The sequence below is a fragment of the Eulemur rufifrons genome, chromosome 1, assembly GCF_041146395.1.
Source record: "Eulemur rufifrons isolate Redbay chromosome 1, OSU_ERuf_1, whole genome shotgun sequence".
Lineage (NCBI taxonomy): Eukaryota > Metazoa > Chordata > Mammalia > Primates > Lemuridae > Eulemur > Eulemur rufifrons.
This window is the reverse complement of record NC_090983.1, coordinates 60,183,639-60,198,309: the sequence shown is the minus strand read 5'-3', so window position 1 is coordinate 60,198,309 and position 14,671 is coordinate 60,183,639. Positions and strand designations below refer to the sequence as shown.

Sequence of the window (14,671 nt, the reverse complement as noted above, 5' to 3'; positions counted from 1 at the left end):
GTGTCGATGAGATATCTAAGTGCTTACTTCATATGAACAATTGTGTTACGGAATTCAGAAGAAAGATCTCACCTGGAGAGAAGTATTTAGGATTGGTGGGTACATAAATGGTTATGCTTGTTAAGCTGTGCTTGTTGATGGCCCATACTAGGATGAGGAGAGCAGAACAGGGGAAGATGATTTAGATACCCATGTCTTCCTTCTCTAAAAGGAAAATGCAACATTTCAAAGGATATAGAGAAATTGGTGCCCCGAGGCATGGAGAAACCAGGTAATTGAGAACTCACGAAAGCAAAGGGAAGAGAACTTAATGCAAAAGGAAGAAATCATCTTTGTCGAATGCTGCAAAGAAAGCAAGTCAAATAAGAACTCAAAATTATTCTTTTGTTTTTGTGACAAAACATGAAGATGTTTGTCATCTTTAGAAAGAAAAGCTCATAGGCTGAGGATGTGACAGAGGAAATGAAAGATAAACAGCTCTTTCAAGAAGTTTGGCTGTGAAATGGAGAAGGGAAGTAGGGTTGTAAGTAATTAAAGAGGCTGTGAGTTACAGGAGAGAATTCTCCACCCTCCACCCACCCCCAAGATAGGAGAGACTTAAGCAAGTTTGTGTTGATAGGAAGAGGTCAATAGAGTGGGAGACATTAAAGATAAGAGAAGGAAGAGATAAGGGATTGCTGAAGTATTGCATAAAGGTAGAAAGTGTCCCCAGTATGTGTGGAGGGATTGAAGACTTTCCCACTGTGACAGGAAGGAGGAAAAGATAGGTCCCAATGCTGAGAGGTTTGTTGCTTTGGGGGTGGGAAGTGGAGATGTGGCAGTATGATGCTACCTCTTTTCTCTTGTGAAGTAGGAAATAAGGTCATCAGCTTGAAATGGAGAGGGAATGAAGAAGAGGGTTGGAGGTTGGAGGACAGCGGAGAATATTTGAAATTGTCTTTGCAGAGAGTAAGAGGTGCAGTAAAGTAGGAAAATAACAGGACTGTGTTGAGGACCATTGAGGTTGGTGACCACACGTTTAGAGTGGTGCCAATCTGCCAAGGGCTGTTCTTTCCCCACTAGGGCCTGGGCCAGCTGGCACAGAGGATCCTGTGGTTTTATACACTAATAGCTGTTCATCATTACTTTTATATTGTTTTCTGTTTGTTTTTAGGAATAAAGGAAAACTATGTGTTTCTTCTTTGAAATGGTGTTTTTCTGTGTTCTCTAGATTGTAGTGCCCTCATGTGGCTGATCCACATCATTTACTTATGACTGTTTTCATGTGGATGTATTTGAACAAGCTGAGAATTAAGTATGATCTTTATAGCACTGCTACTGAAAATAAAAAAAAATCAATTATTGCTTTGACTATAAGCAATTGTAGATGCAAAGAAACTTCCTTTCTAGATTAACACAATATTGGCTACTCACTGTACTGTTGTACTGCTCCTGAAATCGTGTCTATATTTTGTTATGTGTAAGTAATATGATGATTTGTAACAAAAGATAACGAGTAAGAAGGAATATGAATAGCATTTATTCCCTCTCTGAGATTTTTTATAATTGAGTCTAAATTTGCTGCCTTGCATAATAACTGAATCTTTATTCTTTTAATTTTTTTTGAAACAGGATCTCACTTTATCACCCAGTCTGGAGTGCAGTGGTGTGATCATAGCTCACTGCAACCTGCCAACCACTGGGCTCAAGTGATCCTCTTGCCTCAGCCTCCCAAGTCACTGGGACTATAGGCAGGCAGTACAACACCAACTAATTTTTAAATTTTTTGTAGAGATGGGGTCTTACTATGTTGTACAGGCTGATCTTGGACTCCTGGCCTCAAATGATCCTTCCGCCTCAGCCTCCTAAAGTGCTGAGATTACAGGCATGGGCCACTGTGCCTGACTTGAATCTTTATTGTGCTGTTTACTAAATATGAAAGAAAATCATTTCAATTGTCTGACTACTGAATATTTTCTTAAATAGGTTTTATTTGCTGTCTATTCAATGTAAAGGAAAGCAAAGGACATTGGCTATACCTACACAGGCAAAGTGGGATGGGATAGGGTGAAACAAACCAGATATTTGCTATAAGCAGTGTTCTCTATGCTTCAGGAAGTAAGAAGAGCAATTTATTGAGCACCTTCTATGTGTTAGGCCAATTAAATTGTAGGAGATTTACTATATTTTAACTAATTTGATCCTCATAGCAATCTTGTAAAATTATTTTTTCTTTCTTTTATAGCCAAATGAACTGAGATTCTAAAGAAGTTGGCCTCACTTATAAACCCAAGAAATGCCATTGCTAACACCTTCCATCTTCTCTCACAATTCAGAATTTTATGAGCAATTACAGTATGTTATATACTGTATTTAGAAAAGACCTTATTATAAGACATTCCACTATGGTGGCCCTTAGAATGAAGTTATAAAGTATTTAATTAATTACTTGAATTTTCCTGTTGAATTTTCTTCAGTGTTTACATACATGCTGAGCTTGCAGTTCTGTTGTTCAGTTGAATCTGTCATTAGGAAACTAAAATTAATAAATTATTCACCAATAAACTCATTTCTTTGCATTTAATTTTTTTAATCACTAAAAGTACCTAAACAGCTTCAAAATAGTTGATGGTTGGCCATTAGGCATGATCTAAATATGGGTTGTTGAATTACAGAAATTTTAAAAAGTCAATGTTATTAAGTAGCATAAGATAATAATAAGCATGAAAATTTTAAGCTTCATGGTGGTGAAGGCATGGCAGTGCATGAAAGTGAGATTTCCCCATTGAACTTTGTCTTCCTTGACAATATTCTTCTACTTTATTCAATGTGCTCATTATGTGCACTATTCTTACCAACTGTGTATTTATGACCATGAGTAACCCTCCAGACTGGACAAAGAATGTGGAGTAAGTAGAAAATTTAAAAGTATCTTTCCATGTTGACATCCCTTTATGTTTCAAATCGTCCTTTGTAACATCTTGAGACCTCATTGGTTCCTTTAACAAATCATGCTAGCTCTAAACGAGACTGACTCAAATTTATTTTAACCACTAATTTCCTCTAAAACGAAGCTTGCAGGGGCTCATTCAGTAGCTCAAATTATGCACTGGTTTGACTGTTAATATTTTAGCCCTTTATTTTTCTTGTGAGTCTTAGGCTCTTTTGAAGATCACCAGTGATTTGCTAATATCTACTGATAAAAATTATACCTAGTTTGTATGTTCCTTTTCTAATGGCTGTCACAGTTCTATGTTTTACCAGTATATATTTCATGGCTCTTAATGGTGCATACTTTATGAAACACAAATCCTTTGTTCATTTTTGGATTAATACCTTTTTGCTTAAATCAGACCTGAAAGCCAGTGCATGTCAGAAAATATCTTCATATAGACTGATATTATTTGTATCCTTTAAATTAATTAATGTGGAAAGTACAATATTCATTTATTTACAGTCATTGAGAAGGTCTTTTGGAATTTAATGTTTCTTTTTGCCTTAAGCCCCACCTAAGCTCTATATCATAGGAAGACCAATATGGAATCTCCTAATTTTTGTTTGTTGTTTAAATCACCTTAACATATGTACATATACATATAAATTAACTACTAGATCTTTAATGTGAGCATGGCTATTTTCTCTTAGGTACACCTTTACAGGAATTTATACTTTTGAATCACTTATTAAAATACTTGCAAGGGGCTTTTGTTTAGAAGATTTCACATTTCTCCGGGATCCATGGAATTGGTTGGATTTCACAGTCATTACCTTTGCGTAAGTATCTTAATACATTTTCTTTCCTGGAAGAATAACTCATTGGTGGGAGCCTATAATATATTTCTCCTTGGTGGCTTCCCTTGACAGATCAAGCATTTTTCTTACTTAGCATGTAAATTTGGAATATTTTTCTTCCAATCAAATTATTCAGTTTGAAGAAATTAGGAATTATCATAGTAAATTACATGGCTTTGTTTTCAATTAGCACTGTAAAGTAATTAAAATAAAGTCTCTCAAATAACAGGGATTATGATTGATGACAATGCCATTTTTCTCTTGATTGGGAAATTTGATGGCAACACTCATTGAAGTTGAAAAGGTCTTGATGAAAGACCAACGTAGTCTTAGATTTCGCTAAATTCTGAATAACTCTGATTTAATTCTACAGGTATGTAACAGAATTTGTAAACCTAGGCAATGTTTCAGCTCTTCGAACTTTCAGAGTCTTGAGAGCTTTGAAAACTATTTCTGTAATTCCAGGTAAGAAGAAAGTGGTATAAGGTGGTAGGCCCCTTATATCTCCAACTGTTTCTTGTGTTCTGTCATTGTGTTTGTGTGTGAACTCCCTATTACAGATATGTGACAGAGTTTGTGGACCTGGGCAATGTCTCAGCGTTGAGAACATTCAGAGTTCTCCGAGCATTGAAAACAATTTCAGTCATTCCAGGTGAGAGCTAGGTTAAACACCGAGGCTGACTTTAGCTGCATTGGTGCTACAATCACAGCTTTTGTGCAGAAGCCTTGTTGCTTGTCGCATATCGCAAATGACTATGTAAAAAAGCAAGAATCGGTACATCATATTTTGGATGGATTTGATTCTTGGCTTTTTACTAGTTGCTTTCTTTAAAACTAATCTAAATCAGCCTTTGAGTTTAACAAGTTTTGCATGAGGCATTTGCAGTAACAGGCTACATGGTTTGCATCCTATAACATCAAGCTTTTCGCATAGAAGCTAAACTGTGAGACATTCAGGTTGATACAAATTTGACCATTTAGACCTAAAACTGGCAATCTTTTTAACTGCAGATAAATAAAATGAAAGAGCAAGAGCAAGGGATAGCATGAGTGCTGCATGGGGCTAAGTTTTCAGATGTCTTCCTTTTTTAACCCATACCTAAGCTTGCAGATTCACAATTATAGCCTCATAATTCAGTGACTTCCAGATTTCTTACTATTCTATCCATATAGACTTTTCTAAAACCAATAAGGGGTTAGAGAGTAAGACATCTGCAAATAAAAGCAAAATATTTACACAAGGTTGATGTTTAAGCATGAATAACAAAATCATTTCTTTTGCTCTAAGGAGTGTTTGGAAATACACATTTGGTCCGTTTCCATTCACAGTTTTCTAATGAACATACAAATTCTGCTTTCATTCATTTTCACCAGCTAGCAGGCTTTTCATGAAACTGTTATTCAACCACAAACATTAAACTAATGTTGTTGGCATTGTGCATGACATTTTTATTTTCCAGGACAAGCTCATGATATTTGTGCTTGTAAAGAAGCTGTTGAATAGTATATTTAAATTCTTCCCTCTGATTTTATCTGTAGGCCTGAAGACCATTGTGGGGGCCCTGATTCAGTCAGTGAAGAAGCTTTCTGATGTCATGATCCTGACTGTGTTCTGTCTGAGCGTGTTTGCGCTAATAGGACTGCAGCTGTTCATGGGCAACCTGCGAAATAAATGTTTGCAATGGCCCCCAGACAATTCTTCCTTTGAAATAAATATCACTTCCTTCTTTAATAACTCATTGGATGGGAATGGTACCATTTTCAATCGGACAATCAGCATATTTAATTGGGATGAATATATTGAGGACAAAAGTAAGATATACTCTTTTAACCATTAAATTGTTTAGTTCTTTAAATATTAAAAACCATATACAGTGGAAATTATCTCAATTTTGATGTGAGCCAAATGACCTGGACTACCTTAAGATGACTTAATGCATGTAATAGAGAAATCAAATGATACCTTACTCTTTTTTTCTTATCTGTCAATTGATAAGGTAAAAGTTACCATTTGAAAATGTGTTAACTTCTCCAAAGCTAGGGTTGAAAGCAATTCCATATGCTGTATAAACAAAAATATTTATTTGGTAGGCATTGATCAGGAATTTTCAGCCATCTCAATAAATAAATCAGTAGTTTAAACTGTTCAATGTATTCTGCTGAAATGTATTGGGAAGACTGGGGGAAAATATGAATAATTCAGCCCTTTTTGGTTGACCCACCATATGTACTGAGTACATATGATGTATCTGGAAATAGAGACAATGAAACCAAGATGAAATCCGAATTTGTGTACTCATCAAAAAGTTAAGTAACCGTTATTCACCCATTCACTAATTGATATTCCACTTGTCCCTTTGGTGTCAGTCATTGTATTATAGTTGTTTATCAATATAGTTTGATTTTATTTTAGGCATAGGTATCAGAATAAACTTATTGGTGCCACATACTTCAGGATGATTTCCTATCACTGAATCCAGATCCACTGTCAATTTTCTTATGTGTATGTGTGTGTGTTTGTATGTGAGTATATAAATATATATGTTAGTTTGTGTGTGTATGTTTCCTGGGATCATCTGTGCAATTAATTAAAGTTATATGCAAATCATACCCTGAAACTGAAAACTAGATGTACTTAGACTACATATATCTCCAAAGAAACAAGTTTATCTTGTACCTCTGAAAGGTAGAAATCAAGCAAAAACCCAAAACAAAATACTTATTTACAGCATCATGAAAGGGAACAAATACTTAAACCTACTTCTCACGGAGTTAAAATCGTCAGGAAAAAAATGTGTGAATCTATTTTGAGTCCAGGCAAAAAGTATTTGTAAAGTGAAATTTTATTTCCACAGAGGGATTCAGAAACAAGGCTTCCCTCTCTCTCACTTTTTATGCCAAGCCAGCAGCCTCATTTCGCAGCTCTTTCTTGAAGTATCCCAAGCAATTTGAGTTTATGTTTGCAATAAATGTTGATATAAGAATGCTATAGTAGTTGATCATTCTGAAAAAATTCATTTTAAAAGATTTTCTAAACATTTATGTAATCAAAAATATTATATTTTGATATTTATTTGATAATTATGAAAATCTTTTCACTTAGCCATATATATCCTTATTTTATCCATTTCACTATCAATGGAAATATTTGTAAGCTTTGTTACCTAAACACAATGGCTGGAATGTTTTACAGTCTTTTTAATGATTCTTTCTATTCCTTGCTCTTTAAATAGGTCACTTTTATTTTTTGGAAGGGCAAAATGATGCTCTGCTTTGTGGCAACAGCTCAGATGCAGGGTAAGTAATGCTTCCTACTGGGTTTCAGTCCACACTGCTCCAACAGCCTCAGTAAACTGCCACCTCCCACCCACCTGGTCCATGCTCACTCCTCATTCAAAGCCCTCCATAAATTCCACTTCACACTGACTCTCAGAATAGCTGGGGTAAGTGTGGATTCTCACCTCCCTCTCACACTCATATGCAGCAATTATTTTTCCATATTAGGTCACATCTAATCCTCCAAATTAGCTCAATGGAAAATAGAGAGAAAAGCAGTGCATATACATAAGAAGATTAAGTTAATAAAATTCATAAGCACATACTTTCATAAGTGTGATACTTTATATATACTAGTGTGATCTCCATGGCTTAAAATGTGAGATCTCCAAAGATAATGTAAACATCTGAGGCATGGTGAGTGTATAAGTTTAGCATATTTTAGCAAAGTGCTAAAGAGCATAGACTGGACAGTCTGCATACATTCAAACTTTGACCCCACCGTATAATGCAACCTCTCCTTGCCCTAGTTTCCTTGTATGACAAATGTGTACAATAATAGTAGGGTTTCTGTGAGGATTAAGTGGATTAATGAATGTATAGTTATTAGAACATTCAATACATGCTTTTAATTATTATTATGGACATCATACAAATGTTTGTTATTAGGAAGCATTGTACATGGAGCTAAAGCCAGGAAAATTCAGAGAAATAATTATATTTCCCTAATTGTCAAGGTTTTAGAATCATAAGCAAAAGTCTAATGCTCTTTCTATGGCAAATGATACTGTAGACACTAGTAACTAATACCTCTAGCAAAATTTCCAGTGATAACAGGCTTTGAATTTGACTCCTATGATCAATATTGTGCTACCTTTAACTCCAGATTCCATGATAAGTAAAACAGACTGATTGTAATTCGTTGTCAGTACTATACTAGATGTTTACATACAATATCCTCTTGAATGTTTGCAAATTTGTGAAGCAAGTTCTGTTATCAGCCGTTTCTTCCATACAAGGCATTCAAAGATTAGCAAGCTAAGACACTTGTCCAAGATCATTCAGCTCAGAAGTGTCAAGCATGATATTGAGGCCAGGTCTGCTTGATCTTTAAGGTCGTACCAGGAAACCCTCACTACAGAGCATCATTCCCTCCTTTCAGTGTGCCTGCCCGCATCCTTTCTTCGCCTCTTTACCCTGCCCCACACTCACACATATCAGCTTCAAGACATCTTCAGTGAAAATCAACTTTTTCCCTATAGACTCATTTATCTCTTCAGATCCACAAGTCCTATAAGATACTAATGACATGATTGCTTTTATATGGAGACATGATAAATATAATAATGAAAATTCTGAATCACAGAGGAATCCACAAAATAGACTTAATAGATTCTGTTACTATGTAAATCAGTCCACATAGTGTTGGGTTAAGTGCTGGGTGAGGTGAGAGAAATCAGCTTTCTCTAGTGTTCGTGTAAAATAGACATTGGTATCTATAAAAACAGGAAAGCCAACTAGCAGAATTTCAGTTACTGACTCCCTCTCTTTTCTCTGACCTAATTACAGCCAGTGTCCTGAAGGATACATCTGTGTGAAGGCTGGTAGAAACCCCAACTATGGCTATACAAGCTTTGATACCTTTAGTTGGGCCTTTTTGTCCTTATTTCGTCTCATGACTCAAGACTTCTGGGAAAACCTCTATCAACTGGTGAGAACAGATTAAATGATTTTTCCAGAAAGCATGAAATACTGAGATCAAGAGAATTGCTATAGAATTCTTTATAACTTGGAGTGTGGGCTTGTAACATCCTATATAAAATTTATTAAAATATCTCTTCCATTTTGCAGACACTACGTGCTGCTGGGAAAACGTACATGATATTTTTTGTGCTGGTTATTTTCTTGGGTTCATTCTACCTTATAAATTTAATCTTGGCTGTGGTGGCCATGGCCTATGAGGAACAGAACCAGGCAACACTGGAAGAGGCTGAACAGAAGGAAGCTGAATTTCAGCAGATGCTTGAACAGTTAAAAAAGCAGCAAGAAGAAGCTCAGGTATAGTTAGCAGACTTAGAGCCCTTTTGTTTTTGTTTATCTCAATTCTCTGATGGAAACGTTGAGGTCAGTGGCATGGTAGTTGACATTAGAATCGTGTTATATGTGTTTGATAGGTGTTGGGACCCTGTTTGGTTATTAGGAGATTATTACTTTATTTTGGTGATCATGGTCGATGCTAATGACATTAAAACATGGAGAATTATAATTGCTTTATTGACTTATTTTTTCTCCCTTGTGACTCCTTGAGAAAATTAACTATTAACACCCTCACTTACTTAAATTCACAAAGTAGGTAGACCTACATGCCCTCAATTGTAGTATTTTTCTAGAGGAAGAGGAATTCAGTTATAGCTGCTTCTACATTACAGTCTCACTAGAAGTAGGAAAGGTAAGAAAACCAGAGTTGAACTAAGAAGATTATTTCACAGAGTCTGGAAAGGCAAAGACCTCTTCAATATTTGTTCTCCTCTATATGAAGTGTATAAATGCAGGCTTCTAGGTTGCATAAAAAAGTCACCAGTGTGTAAATGTGCTAAAACACTAACATTCTCTGCCTCCTACCCTATAAATCCTTTAATTTGGCGTTGATGAGACTTCAAAATAAGGCAAGAACTATATTTTCTTGATTTAATGGCATTAACTAATCCAATTGCCTATTTTTGTCTTTTTCTGGGGGGGGGATGTTGAATGCAATTCCCTTTTGTAACTGAGTATTCTTAAATATCTAAAAAAAAAAAAGGTCAGACAAATAAAGTATATTGAGGTAAAAGCAATAACATTGAACACTAGTTTTTCAAAAACTGTACTATTATAATTTAAAAATTCATACAGATGCCATGATCTGGGATCTCCTAATATATAACTTTAAAATGTCTTTATTGTGCATTTGTTAGTGAAATATTCAATTTAGATCAAAGAGAAAAAAGTATATTAAAATAAAATATTTGACTGAATTAAATTAATTAATTCAGACTAGCACTAAAATTCATTGTCAAGTAGAAGTGTGATGGAACGCAAATGCCTATCAGATTTAAATAGGAAAGTTTTAATTTTTGAATTCTTTTCTTCTTTAGATATTGTTCAAATCATAGAAAAAAGTGATATGATCTTTTTCGTATCTTGTTCGTATTCGTGTCTTGTTTCGTGTCTTGTTCGTATTATCAGATAATTAGAAAGCGTAGTGTGTGGCCAGAGCTTGAAGGTTTTCATCAGTCACATGTATCGCCTTCCACGTGTCTGCTGATTTTATTCTTTGACTGGTCTAATAATGATGTACTGTTTTCCCACGTATTTAACAGAATGGAGAACTGTTTTTCAAGATTATCTTCATGATAGTAAAGGTAAATTAAGCAAGAACATAGATGATTGTGGAAAGTTTATATGTGACTACCACTCACTTTGTGCCCTTCCAGGCAGCAGCTGCAGCAGCATCTGCTGAATCAAGAGACTTCAGCGGTGCTGGTGGAATAGGAGTTTTCTCAGAGAGTTCTTCAGTAGCATCAAAATTGAGCTCTAAGAGTGAAAAAGAGCTGAAAAACAGAAGAAAGAAAAAGAAACAGAAAGAACAGTCTGGAGAAGAAGAGAAGGACGACAGAGTCCGAAAATCTGAATCTGAAGACAGCATAAGAAGAAAAGGCTTCCGTTTTTCCTTAGAAGGAAGCAGGTTGACATACGAAAAGAGATTTTCATCTCCACACCAGGTAAAAATATTAGGCTACATGAATTGTGTTTTCATAAGAATTTTGTTTTAAAGAATATGCCAGAATTTGATGGAGATAAAACTGCCTTCCGCCTGCATGGCACGATGCTTTCAGAGTGGTCACAGTCATCAAGTGCTTTGGCTATCACTCCAGGATTTGTGGGTTTTACAACTTTTTGATATCCTAGAAAGGAAATTTTAGATCCCACTGGGCTTTGGAAGATTTGTGGTTTTGAGGTTTTCTTAAAGACTCAAGTATCTTGGGTAAATTTTCCCTGTGAGGAATTAGCAGCAGATGCTTCCCATTGCTTCTTAGCTACTGTGCAAGAATCCAGCGAACTATGGGTTTTCTGAGTGGCAGATTCCCAGAAGTAGACCAGGGGCTCTTTCAGACCATCTGTGCGGTTGTTCCCATCCACGTGCGAATTTCACATGCGTAGTACATTTTTCATGCCCTCGTTTTCCAAGGGGACTGGAGCAAATTTTTTCTAAAAATGTAGCCAAAATTCGTAAGTAAACATGCACTGAAGAAGATTTATGACACTAAATAAACAGTGGTGTTTAGTTGTACTTAATTATCTGTGTCTCATGTTAAACATGGGACTTGCATTCAAAGAATACCCTGATTATATACTGCAGCTAAGGTATATTACTGGATGTCTCTGGCTTATGTACCCACATAAGTTGAAACTTTAAGTTTAGGATCCTTAATTGTCTTTGAAATTACCATGAGAATTCCCAGGAATACATAGTACCTCAGAAGACAGTTTTACCAGGAGTGAAACCTTAATGTCTATATAGTGACGATAACAACAACAATATTGATGGCAATGATAATGGCCGATATTTATCCATTGCATTGATACTTGCAACATAAATTCACTTAAGCCTTTCACTACAACCCTAGGTAGGCAATAATTTAATTATCATTTCTAATTTTTAGATGTGAAGAGCAGCGGAGGGCTCTATTTTTTTCCAAGTGCCTGCTTTATGCTTGGCATTGTTTTTACACTATCATAATTAATGCTAACAACTCTGCTCAATAGTATCATGTTCACTATAGTTTTGGCTCAGTGAAGTTAAGTAATTGCCCAATGTCATATAGTTATTCAGGACTGAGATGGTATTTTTATATATTCAGGTATGTCTGGCCTGTCACTGAAACCCTTGAACTTTCCATTTTGTCAGTCTGCTTAGACAGAATTCCTTTAAAAACTAATAAGGAAATTTACAATATGAGTTCATGTAAAAGATACCATATCTAGGACTATACTTGCTCTTTGTGCCTTGTCTAGAATAGTCCCTTATAACCTTATGTTTAGTATATGTAAATTTTTTGTAAGTCACCCTGATTCATTCCAAATCCAAATAACAGTATAAGATAGAATAAATTGAAGTTGAATTCAAATTTCAACTAGAATATGTTTTTAACTAAATATCGACATTCACTCATTCGCTCTCGTATTGTCACAATCATGATTCCAATAGTAGAAACATTAATTAAAAATGTGAATTCTTAAAAATCAAAATCCTCCATTTATAGCATTTGTCATCTTAAAAGGTAAGGAAGAAAGGGAAAAGGAAGGCAGGGAAAGAGGGAAGAGGAAAGGTAGGGGATTAGGGCATTTTTGTCTACCTTTTTGCCTAGATTTTGGCCTAAATTTAAAACTTCATATCAACAAGTACCACAGAGATTGTCTTCAATTGCTTTATTTCAAATTCAATAGAACAAATTCTAGGTAAAATTGTGAAGTCTGAAAAAGTTAGGCTTTGTCCCTTCTTTTTCTGTAAATTTTGCTCACAGATATAATAACTTTTTCCAGTAGTCTCTTTTGCACACCTCTACATATGTTTATTTCCTAGCTAGTTAAGCATTATAAGTGATCATTGACTTATAAGACATAGAATGTCTGGCTCAAATTGATATTTGTTTCCTAAGCAGTCTCTCTATAAACATAGAGTTAAAGACTTCTAGTTTTCCTGGTAAAGAAATAGTCCAAAAAGTGGCTAAGAGGATGGAAAGGGAGAGATAAAGAGAAACAGGAAAAGGGAGGGAGAAAGAGAGAGGAAGGGAAGGAAGAGAGAGAGGGAAGGTCGAAAGGGAGGGGGAGAGAGAGAAACCCTGAAATCACATTAACTCCAGTTTACAGCTCTGAAAGTATACTGCAAATGTCAAACCACATAGAGGTTAACCTGGATACAGTGATGGAGGGCCCATAGTTTTTGTTAGATTATTCAAAAGTCCAAGTCATCAAAATATTAAGAACTATTGCTTTGTGGTGACATGGTGAAAAGGAGACTATGTTGGTAACCATTTCTGCATTCATGTTGGAAAAAAATATAAAAATATAATGTAAGCCTTTACTCCAAGATTATAAGAGCCTCAGTAGAGTAGGTTGAAATATGAAATATTTCTTAGACTCCTTTGACTTGTTAGTGTGGGACAGGGTAGAGAAAAAAGTCAAGAATACAATCTCTAATCAAGTTTCAAGATGACTGGATAACTTTTTGAAACTTCTGTGAGATAAAGTTGACCTTCTTAAGTTATTATTTTCCTCCTTATTTGTAATAAACCAGAATTTTTACCTTTTAGAGATTCATTTGATAGGGAGTATTTTTCTTACTGGCCGTCTTTTATTTGTGGCACAGTGTTTGATTACTATGCATTTATATAATTAAAGTAAGCAATAGAAGTTGATGCTAACAGATGGGGCACAATCATTTTTCTTGTAGCTGTCACATGTAAATGATGCTCTTGTATGGCTCAGTTCACCTTTGAACCTTGAGAAGCATGTGCAATTTTATAACTTACTTCTTTCCAACCCTTCCATGGCTCTAGATGAATGGAGTACTTGTAAAGTATTAACTCTTACTAAAAATGGTACATAAAAATAATTTCTACTTTATTTCCTATTGGCAAGCATTTCCTGTCTGCCTTTCTTTTGGTGCTGATGATAAGCAGTAGGTCACTGATCCTGTAAATCCTTAACTGTTATATTCTCATAGCTAATTCAAATTTCTTGTGAAAAGAGAGAAAGGAGACATGAAAGGAGTTGGATAGTCTAGGAGAGACTTTAAAAAATAACTACTTCTGTGGAAAACAATAAAGGAAAAGAAGGAATCTTACTAATGAAGTTGATAATAGGATAAAAAACATAGGAAAAGAAAAAGGAAAAATGACTTCTACTGGGAGAGCAGTAAGTCTTAGATGTGCTTCCTCCTGTAAATAATGGGTAGGATCACATAAGATAGTGTTTAACATCATAGACATTTTATGGACATTATTGAGAAGAAATAATTCTTCAGCTGAAAACAAAATTAAAAACATATTTGTTGGTTAGAGATATAAAAACTATATAGGATGGGGGCTGGGCTCTGTGGCATACCCCTGTAATCCTAGCACTTTGGGAGGCTGAGACAGGAGGATTGCTTGAAGCCAGGAGTTCGAGACCAGCCCGAGCAACATAGTGAGGACCCCCCCCCACAAAAAATTAAACGAAACAAAACAAAACAAAACTATATAGGTACAATATAATAATTTTAGTTGACTTTAAATGCTTTGGAGACAAAAAAATCAAACTAATAATATTAAATGATGCAATATTAATATTCTTTCCATTAGTAATCATGGAAATCCAACTCAATCTAGCTTAAGCAAAAAATAAAGAATGTATTAGATCATGTAAATAATTTCTGTGAGTAGCTTTTGGCATGGATGAATCCATAAGCTCAAAACATGTTATCATGATCAAGTCTTTCTCCATATCTCAAATCCAGATTCCTTCCATATGGTGACGAGATGCCCACTGCAGCCCCAAACTTATATCTAATAGATTCAGAAGCCCCAACTGCAAAAGCACTTCT

The 14,671-nt window shown here is 35.3% G+C and overlaps 1 protein-coding gene across 8 annotated transcripts in view; it reads left to right on the top strand.

The window, feature by feature from the left end:
- Window positions 1-14,671, top strand: part of LOC138385555 (sodium channel protein type 2 subunit alpha) — a 126,331-nt gene that overhangs the window by 54,836 nt on the left and 56,824 nt on the right. For 6 of the 8 annotated variants that reach the window (XM_069471924.1, XM_069471923.1, XM_069471925.1 and 3 more), the window contains 8 exons: window positions 2,799-2,888; window positions 3,625-3,753; window positions 4,332-4,423; window positions 5,311-5,583; window positions 7,005-7,068; window positions 8,617-8,758; window positions 8,899-9,105; window positions 10,521-10,808. In XM_069471924.1, coding sequence (XP_069328025.1) covers window positions 2,799-2,888; window positions 3,625-3,753; window positions 4,332-4,423; window positions 5,311-5,583; window positions 7,005-7,068; window positions 8,617-8,758; window positions 8,899-9,105; window positions 10,521-10,808 — 1,285 coding nt within the window. Of the gene's footprint in view, window positions 1-2,798; window positions 2,889-3,624; window positions 3,754-4,144; window positions 4,237-4,331; window positions 4,424-5,310; window positions 5,584-7,004; window positions 7,069-8,616; window positions 8,759-8,898; window positions 9,106-10,520; window positions 10,809-14,671 lie in introns of all 8 variants that reach the window. The other 2 variants (XM_069471926.1, XM_069471929.1) reach the window with 1 other exon arrangement.